Source organism: Empidonax traillii, unplaced genomic scaffold (genome assembly GCF_003031625.1).
Source record: "Empidonax traillii isolate 1590-97213 ecotype Southwest subspecies unplaced genomic scaffold, ASM303162v1 scaffold1925:size49486, whole genome shotgun sequence".
Lineage (NCBI taxonomy): Eukaryota > Metazoa > Chordata > Aves > Passeriformes > Tyrannidae > Empidonax > Empidonax traillii.
Genome location: NW_020957118.1, coordinates 12,933 through 22,920, shown reverse-complemented (window position 1 = coordinate 22,920; position 9,988 = coordinate 12,933). Strand labels below are relative to the sequence as shown.

At 41.6% G+C, this 9,988-nt stretch overlaps 1 protein-coding gene across 2 annotated transcripts in view; it reads left to right on the top strand.

Moving 5' to 3' along the window:
- Nucleotides 1-1,731: 1,731 nt before the first annotated feature.
- Nucleotides 1,732-9,988, top strand: part of LOC114071257 (receptor-interacting serine/threonine-protein kinase 2-like) — a 12,425-nt gene continuing 4,168 nt past the window's right edge. Inside the window, exons 1-8 of one of the 2 annotated variants that reach the window (XM_027909037.1) lie at nt 1,732-1,789; nt 4,008-4,169; nt 4,904-5,057; nt 5,255-5,410; nt 5,529-5,671; nt 7,480-7,529; nt 8,526-8,687; nt 9,411-9,496. In XM_027909037.1, the coding sequence (XP_027764838.1) occupies nt 4,018-4,169; nt 4,904-5,057; nt 5,255-5,410; nt 5,529-5,671; nt 7,480-7,529; nt 8,526-8,687; nt 9,411-9,496 (903 nt within the window). In that variant the 5' untranslated portion in view covers nt 1,732-1,789; nt 4,008-4,017. The remainder of the gene's footprint in view (nt 1,790-4,007; nt 4,170-4,903; nt 5,058-5,254; nt 5,411-5,528; nt 5,672-7,479; nt 7,530-8,525; nt 8,688-9,410; nt 9,497-9,988) is intronic. The other variant, XM_027909036.1, reaches the window with a different exon arrangement.

Genomic DNA, 9,988 nt, shown 5'->3' with positions numbered 1-9,988 from the left:
TGACAGCCCATATGTTATACAGGGGAAAACATTTTTAATGTAATTTTTAGGGAAGCGTAGACTATGGACAAAAATGAATGTGGTGTGGATAAAGCTGAGGGGAGGAGGATCCTGTGGCACAACAAAACAACTTGACATGCTTCCAGCCTTCTCTGGGACTGTTACAGCCCACTTTTTTAACCTTTGCTACTACTGCTCCCTCTTACTGATTTCACTTCTGGAGGGGTGTGCTGGGCAGAGAATGCTGCTGCTGGTCAGAGCTGTCAGCAGATAACCCACTGCACACTTCTCACTTGCAGTGCTCCCTCTCAGGCCACACAGCCACAGGATTCTATGATGTAAGGGAATTTCCCATGATCATGGGAGGATTGGGTAACTGCCTTGCTCCTCCCTCCTTCCCTGTGGAGGGGGGTTAGGATTTGATCCAAAACCAACAGAACTGTGTGGACAGAGTTTCATTCACTGACACTGGTTTTATGTCAGTCTCTATAAATAGAACATCTTCAAGGAGCAGAAAGTTTGCAGAAATTTGATCAGCTGAAAGGACTGCTCTTTCCTAAAGTCTCCTGCATCCTGCTGCATCCAGCAGCCCCACCAACCTTCAGTGGGAATGTACATGTCGGGGGCCAAGCAGGAACACGATTAGGCCTCATAGGGTTTTCACAAAATTAAAAATACACTGGACTTTTGGCATTTTCTAGCCCAGCCTCCTGCTCAAAGCAGGACTACCAGCAGTGCTAGATCAGGTCAGCCATGGTTTTGTCTAGCAAAGTCTAGAGAAGCTTTGAAAGGATGGAGACTCTGCAGCCTGAGTGGCCCATTCCAGTACTGCACTACCCAACAGTGAAGGTGTTTTTAGCCTCTGGCTTGAACTTCTGAATTAGAGACATCTGCCTATGCCACTATGGAGAGAATTTGTTTCTATCTTCATACCTGACCTTTAAGTAGCTGTAGGGTTCTCGTTGAGATCCCCTCAGCCTCCTGCAGCTGCCTCAGCAAGACTGGCTCCCTCAGCCCCTGGCTGTGAGGTGTGTGCTCTGGAGCCCCATCCTGGGAGATGTCTACTTCATCCTCTCCAGTTTGTCCACGTTTTCTTTGAACTGAGAGCCCTAAAGCTGCCTCTGGTATTTCAGCTGCAGCTGCCCTATTTCTGAGTACTGGGGCATGGTGACTCCTCTCACTTTCCTGACTGCATTTCTGATGTAGTCCAGCGTGTCATTCCCCACTTGTGATGAGAGCACACTTGGCTGATGACCAGCTTGCCATAACCCCCCCATCCTCGAGCAGGGCTATTGGACAGCCAATTCTTTGTAACCCAGCCTCACCCCTGGGCCTGCCTACGCTCTTACCAGAAACCAGCATTTATTTCCTGTTTTGAGATCAACTTGGTTTGAAGAATTTAGGGGTTTTTTCACTTGTGCTGTCAGCTGACCCACTGCAGAGATCAGCATCAGCTGCACAGCTCTGCCCTGTTCCAGCCTGGGCTGGGTCCAGCAAGGTGGTTTTCTCTGTTAGCTTCCCCCCTGCTATTCCTGGGTGTGGGAAAAGCAGCTATCCAGCCTCTTTTGCTGTAACTGCACCCATCTGCAGTCACTAAAGAGTTACAGTTTGTGTACCCGACCAGGAAACACCAAATGTTCCCAGGCAGCCAATAGAAGGACACATCGACAAAGAACTGACTCACCGGCAGGAAAAGCTGTGTTTGAATTCAGTCCAAAGCCACTCACACTTGCTATCTGCAGCAGTTTCACTCCATCCTTCCACACGGTTTATGTTTCTCTTTCCAGAGGTAAGTTTTTTATTTTTATTTCCAGTTTCTTCTCCTGAGACATTTGTATACACTAAATAGAGATTCTCTCATACTAAGGAAATATCTTTGCTATGAGTTATTTTTTTTTATTACTTTATAATTAGAAACCTGAAATTAATAGCTTTATAGCAGTCTTCCTCATGCCCCTGCCCGCACAGCTGGGGCAGAATGGAGAAGTTATCTGAGAAGTTTAGTGTCTCACTAAAAAATAATAATAAACTCTTCCTTGCATAGGTCACCAGGGAATACTGGTTTGGGGATTTGATAGTGAGATTTTAAAAGGAACTAGGAGAAAAAGCATTCAAAAGAGCAGAACTATTGAAAAAACGTCTTTGGTACCTTGCAATCTGGGGTTACAGAGAGACTTTGATATCTGTAATTCCACGACAGTTCCATATTCAGTGATCAGAACTTCCAAGTGCTTTAGGAATGTGGGTAGCACCCTGCATAAATAAAATATTTCTCATGTAAGGCTTCAACTCTTTTAGAGGTTTTCAGCAAATCACCTGATGTTGAGGTATAGAAACAGATGTGCAAACTCAGACACAGGGAGAATGGTGCTTGGCATGTCATGACATGGTTTGTAACTATAAAGGTTGAAGTTGTTTTCATTTTCATTTTAAAAACCCCTAGTTAAATTGAGTTTTGCAAATCCAAAATAGGACCTAATGATTAGCTTTAATTTTTATTTAAGTACCCAGTTAGCATTTATTTGATTCAATTTTAAATAAAAATAACTTTTTTCAGGAATGGTTTAGGTGCTAAATTCATTACTTAATCTTCCTTGCACTGTGTTTGGAGTTGAGTACATCCTTATGGCCATTTAAATTATTATTTATTGCTGTATATAATAAAAATTATACATAATTTTGCTCCTGACAGCCTTTAATTACCTCCTTTATATTTAAGACTGATATATCTGTGTCATCTGTCTTCGCAACTTTAAGGGATAAATGGCTCATTTGGAAATTCATTCAAAGGAACGTTTGGAAATCTTATGAAACTGTTAAATTCTGCCAGTCTCACACCATATTGGATTTATTCTTTAAGGAAGCCCTTAGAGCAGCTGGTAAATCAGCTGCTGCGTTTCTGTTTGCATTTGGATTATGGTTAGACGCAAAACTGAGCTTAGTACCCCTCTGGTTGTGGATGTGCCTGCAGGGAGAGACTGAGGTTAACCAAAAGTAAATTGCTCATGAGCAAGAAGTTCAGCCAAGATCATGGGCTAATTTGTCTCCTGGTTTTGGTTTCTGTTTCAGTTGTGGAGAAAAAGTTATCTGCTCAAAGTCAGAAGACTTTCAGGCCTTCTGCATCCCAGGAACTATTTTTGTAGAGCACAACTCACACTCAGAAGTCCTTCACAGTTACTTCAGTCCCTCTCACCTCATTCCTTTTCTAGCCCAGGTCTACTGAGCTACAGTTTGAGTTGTGATCCACTGACTCCTGATTTTGCAGTGACCCTTACCAATGGTTTCATGCCACCTGTTTTCTTAGAAAAGTGCTTGTTTTCCTCCCTCACCACTAACTTTGTTACCTCTAGTCTAATGGAGTTTCACAGCTAGAACTAAAAATGGTACTCACACAGCAAGAGAGCGATGCTTTGCAGAAGTCCTGTCTAATCCAGGTGTGCTGCCATGCAGAGTGTCTGAGACAGGCCCTGGACAGAGACTGCACTGGCCAAATTAGTGCCTGCTGTACAGACACAACTACATTTATCAGAATTCTGCCAGTCTACAACAGCAGAAAATTTGCCTTTTACCTTGCTTTTGCATTCACATGTAATTTATTAAAGAAGATATGCAAGAATGATGCAGAACATGCTGATGTGTTATTGAATAATTTTCATCTAACTGTAAGATGCTAGTTTGTTGTCCACAGAAATTCAGTGGCTCTAAAATCACAATTTTTGTTATAAATAATGGCCTAACATTTCAATGTCATCAGATGGAAACAATGATGAGCAATTAATTAGCACCTTGCAGCCTCAGATGGCAAGGTAGGTCCAGACACTCCTTGGCAATTAGTGCATTTTTGCTGTCTGCACGAGGGAGTTCTGACACTGAGTGGTGAAAGGAAGGCTTTTGCATTAGTTATTAGGGAAGTAAGGGGTGGTGCAGCTTCCCTGTGCTTTGGTAGCAGTGACAAAAAGTAGTTCTTAAAACTTTTTTCTTTTCTCCCACTTTTCCCCTCAACCCAGCCACCAAGAAATGGCCAATCCGCTGCCTGTGGTAGCCCCGGAACATTTGGAAAGCTTCACCCTGAGCAGAACAGGCTCAGGCTTCGCACTCAAAGCCTTTCACACTCCCTGGAACACTCACATCTCTGTGAAGCTGCTGGGCAGCCAGGACACTACAGAGGGGTAGGTGTTCTATTTGCCAGGACACACCCACGGGGAGCAGAACCTGCAGGGATGGCACTGGAGGGAAGGGCAGCATGGCCAGGATCAGCTGAACCCCAAACACATCTCTAGCCCCAGAAACCCTGACCAGCCAAGAGCCAGCCTGGAGGCACTTTTACTGAGAAACAAGGGGTTTTTACAGCTTTCTGTACAAGTAGAGCTTACTCCTGAAGTAATTAATTAGGTACTCTAATAATGTATACAAACCCTGATCAGCAATACCAGCATGGTACGGGATTAACTTTCCGAAGGTCCCTAAAGAGATCTCAACTGCATTTAATCAACCCCAGCATGTACAGGTGAGGGCACAGGCAGGTTCAGGCAGGAGGGGGGTACTGGGCAGGATTACAGTGCAGTGAGATGTGCATGGAAGAACATCATTTCCTGGTAAATGTGAATGTCACAGCAAAACGACACAATACAAGCTTTCTCCTGCCTTCACACTTGAATCCCACTTCAAACTGTACTCTTATGTTCATGTTAAAGCATCCAGAGCTCTTTCACTTTATATTGCAAAAATACACTACACAAGGGATCGCTTCATTTTCTTAGAATTGCTTGGCAGATTACATAACATTTGTTTATTGGCTTGTGATCAGCCACATGGTTCTCTCTCATTTCCAAACCCTACAGTATCCCATCTCTAGCTGAAACTCCTTCTGTCTAACCTGCCTTGAACTCTATCTCTTTTCCAGGGAGTGGAAGTTGCTACTTCAGGATATAGCAAGTGTCAGGTGTTATGAGTCTGAACGCCTCCTGCCTCCTCTTGGGATTTACCAGTGCCACGGACTTGTGGGGATAGTGACTGAATGGATGAGCAATGGATCCCTGCACTTGCTCATCCACGAGGTAGATAAAATGTGTCATCTTCTAGGTGGCAAAATTAATTAAAAGATCAGCCAACAAAGAACAATCAGCATGTAAATTACGGTCGCAATCTGTTCTTCAGTTTCTGGATTGCGCTTCTGTTTTGTAGTTCTGTTTATTGTCCTAGAAAATTGAGTAGTCACAAATTCCCACCAAACCCTGTGTTCTGTGTAACTCAGCACCAGCTGTACCCAGAACTCCCGTGTCCCATCCTCCTAAGGATCCTGGCAGACGTGGCTGAAGGTCTGCATCACCTCCACAGCCTGGAACCTGCCTGCTGCCACTGCAGCCTGAAACCTTCCAACGTGCTTCTGGATGTCCAGTTCAGAGCCAAGGTAGGGGCTTCAACTTTAATCTATCAATGTGAAATCCAATGGCATCTATTTATCTTAATGGTCAATATTTAGTACCAAGACTTGACATACTGTTACTAAAATTCTTTTTTCTCTGTAGATAACAGATTTTGGTCTAACCAACTGGAGGAAACAGCAGCTGAGGTCAGACCTGCAGAAGCAGAGGAACTGCCAGGATTTAGTGTACCTCCCTCCTGAAATACTTGAAGGAGGCCCTCCTTCCCAGGAAGGGGATATTTACAGGTGAGTGGAATTTCTAAGGGCAGGTCAGACCTAGTCCAGGCTGCACTCTACAATGTTGCCAAAATACTTCTCTTCAAAGGCATTACAGTAAAAATGCCAGACCTACACAGTGCAGTGAGATAGTATTTCACATGAGGACAATTACAGCAGTGAATTACATTTAAAATTCCCCATATTTGGTGAATAAGATACCAAGGTTAGGAACTGTTCTCAAAGTCAGTTGCATAAATATTTACATAATGGACCTAAATGTTTTAAAAGTGGAACATAGCTGCCAAAACTTTCAGATATATTTAGAAACCTCCTCACTGCTTCACTCAGTTTGTAAGTGTGAACTGGTTTTGGCTTTAGTTTCAGGAGGAGCTGTTTATACCTAGAGAGGCCCAGATAAAAATGAGACCTTTCTCTCAATAGTGTCCCATGAAGGTCCTGTGGAATCTCAGTGAAATAACTTACTGAGCCACTCAAGCATTCATACCTTTTAACAAAGTGATTTATACAAACGAGAGAGATCATCTACTGCCACATGTCCCTTTTGGGTGTGTCACATGCATTGGGGTTGCCTCAGTAAATGAGAGGACCTCGAATCACAGCCGTGGGCTGGATGGACATCCATCAGTTTGCTTTTAGGAAACCAACAAATTTAAACTCCTGCTTTATTATCAAGAAGGCCGGCTCTAAGATGAATCAAATAATTCGTGCACTTGAGGAGACCTATAAATGATGGGGCTAATCTGATGTTGTTCACAAACACAAGATTTTTGCACAGGAAGAATGGAGCCTTACTGTCTGGTAGCATAAGTAATTTTCCAACCTTTCATTCATATATAATATATACTATATAAAATATACAGTGTACCACATATGTATTTGTTATATAATATACAATGCTATGCTCAGATGGGACTCAGGTGCATGAGATAGGTGTGTATCTTGACAGTGGTACAACAGAGAAAACAAAAATACCTGTCATATATGAAATACTAAGTGCATTTAAGTTACATGTAGGTCCACAGTATATTAATATTTCCTAGAGAGTATAAGTAAAAGCACTTCCAGGTTTCTATGTGAAAATAAGGCAGAAGAGGGGGTTCTTTCAAACACTGTAATTCATCACTAAAGCAAGGTATGAGTAAGTAGATATGTTTATCCCAGAACTGCCTCTTCCCCTTTTGATTGCTTTGCTTCTGACTCATCCATAGCCTGTTTTCTCTTTCAGCAGCCCCCTCTCTTCTACCTCTGATTTTGCAGATTAATGTTTTTATCAAACAACTGTATTTTATACCATTAGAGTTGTGGGTTATATAGATCTATGGTATCACTGGAATTCTTCCAAGGATGTTAGAAAAGCAAAAAAGTATTTGGAGCCCTATAAAAATTTGCTGAAGAAAACAGACACATCAGAATCAAGTTTTTGTAGGTTAATAGATGTGCTTGTTGGTACCTGCTGAAAAGTCCAGCTCTTTCAGTTGCTACTGAAATTACTTGAAAGCAAAATAAAAATAGAGAAAAAAGAGAAAAGAGAACGAAATATTTCAAAATTCACAAGAGCAAATGGAGATAAGGTGGTAACCTGAAATGGAATTCTAACTGAACCTATGTTTTAAAAAAAAATAATTTTTAACTGATTATTTTATAAGAGCAGCTCAGTTGAGAACTGAAAAAATCAAATTAGGAAAGACTTGGGTACACTGTCTTGAAAAACTCTTTTTTCTTAAAACAATAAACTTGCTCTTGGAAATGAGAACACAGATACAGATTGCAAACTAATGAATGGTCTTTCACTGTTGGTTTGGTTTTTTTTTCAGTTTTGGAATAATGTGCTGGGAGAGCCTAAGCAGACAGAAACCTTTTGGAGGTATTTATCTCTGCTGTTCGTGTCAGACTTTGTACTGTCCGAATCTTGTCCACAAATTTCCTTATTTTAGGGAAATTACGATACAAACAGCACTGTCTTTTCAGATGTCCCTTTGCCTTCTCTTCCTGTTGCAGCACAAAGCTCTACATTACAGGATGGAAAGGTTAGGATTTCTCAACAAACCCTGAGTGTTTCCAAAGCTGATCTTTCTTCCCTCATTTGTAGCAGCTCCCTCCCTGTGTTTGCTGAAGCTCTGTGTCACTGAGCTGGCTTTTCCACCTCCCTTTAGTGAGGAGGATTATCACTTCACAGTTGTCAGTTATTAAGTGTCAGGTAGCTAACTGGATGAGCATAAGGCTCATTTTTAAAGTTGCCATGAGTTTTAAACAGCAATCAAGAACTGTCAGTTCATGCTGAATCCTCCTAAGGAAGCAGGACATCTTACTTAGATGAAAATGTAAGCAGCTAGGAATGATCTCTGTTTCGTGGCAGTGGAGATCAGTGAGAGGCTTCATTCTGCATGGCAAAACTGATTGAAGGCCTCCTGCATTCTGCAGACTGAGGACCTCTGAAAAATACTGCTCAGAACAAGATCTCATGTCTGCACAGCTTGTGGCTGCCACCCTGAGGCTGCTCCAAGCAGAGGGTTTCTGTGCAGTAGGAGTTCTATTCTCAGAATGCAGGAGGAAGGCTTTTTGCTCAGAATAATCACAGGTACCTGTGCATGTGGTTTACAATGCGAGTTCATATATCCATTATATATCCATCTGGGACTCGGTATTTGGACAGAGGTCTTTATCCTGAAAGGTCCTGTTCCAATCAGTAAGAGCTATAGCTGTGGTTAAAGGCTATGGTAAAAGAGTGTTAATTCATTTTTGCTTTTTAAAAAGCAGACTTTGTTTTAAAATGCACAATATGGCTTCTGCTGAACGTAACTTAAAGAGAGTTCTGACGTCTTTAATATTTTTTACAGTGACATTTTCTTTTACATTGCAGGTCAAACAACCCTGCTGGAAGTTCTGACAGGAATCTGCCGCAGTTTGCGGCCTGGCCTTTCAGAAAAGTTTATACCAAGCAATTTTCCTGAGAGGAATAGACTATTGCACCTTATTGCTCTGTGCTGGCATCAAGAACCAGATTCCAGACCACGTCCTGCAGGTAGCACTCACAGGACCCGTAACGGGGATAGTCTTTCCAGGAACACTATGCTAGCACTGTAGATGGCAGCACAGCTGAGGTGGGAGTGCTCTTCAGATCATCAGAGCACCTTGGATTTTTCTTCTGATTGAAACTTCTTACCAGAAATTGACTTGTCTCCAAAACCGTGTTTAGCATAACGAAAAAATAAAGGAATTATAGTTTATATACACAAATCTGTATATATTTACACTAGCTGAAGAAAGATCAAACAGTCTTAAGCATTTCTCAATTCCCATGTATAACTAGCTCCCTTTGAAGTGTGCTATCATTGTCTGCTTTAGCGGAGTTGTTATATTTAGCATCTGTTTTTAAAAAGATAATTAGGAAATGTTAAAATTGTGATATTTGAGGGCTTCTGAAGTTGGAGTGCTGAGGAAGCAATTTGCATTTAGCTTTATTGTGATGGATTTATTGAGTCCTGAGTAAATGTTTTACAATTAAGTTCATACATCTGTGTGAACATTTAAGAAAATATGATTTTCATGTGACTGGAACTGTTCTTTAAAATCAGGTCAAAGAGAAAACCAAGAAGTATGAGGTGGAGGTTGTGTTAAACTGATTTTGTCTAGTTCATATAGCTTCTCAATATAATAGTAGAGTTAGTTGCAACATGCTGATGTCTAAATATATAGAAGCTTTCATACAGAATGTGATATTTTAAATGCTTTATTACCCCCACAGAATGTGTAGATCTTCTAAATGGAATTCTGACTAGTATAAGTAAGGAGGTAATTTCCACAGCAGTCTACGATCTGATGGATGCAAAGGTTAGTGCAAAATCAAGTTCTGTTCTCCTACAAGGATTTTACCTGATTTGTTCAGTTGCCACCTCTGTGACCCAAAACCAGGAAAGGCCTTGTGTTGATTGCTCTAATGGACATGCCAGAAGGCTGGAGCTGCCCTTCGGCACTCCAGGCTCATTAAGAGATAGGAGAAAGTATATTGTGAGGTTCTCTAGAAAATAAGCCAATTGATAACCTGCTATTTTGAAAATATGACAGCTTCTTTCCAGTCACCACCTGTAGTCAGCCTGGTCAACCCATGTGAGTAAGAACAAATATTAGCCTCAAGTACTTCAGATTAGGGCTAGAACCAAGGACAGTTTTGTTGTATGTACTGGTTACAAATCAATTAGTTCCAAAGCTGGACAGCACTTGTACCTGTTGTAGCAGTGCCAGTATCAGCACTGTTTCCAAACTGACATGCTTTCAGGAACAAGGCACTCCTTGTCCTCCAGTCTCAGAGGGTTCTCTGATAGC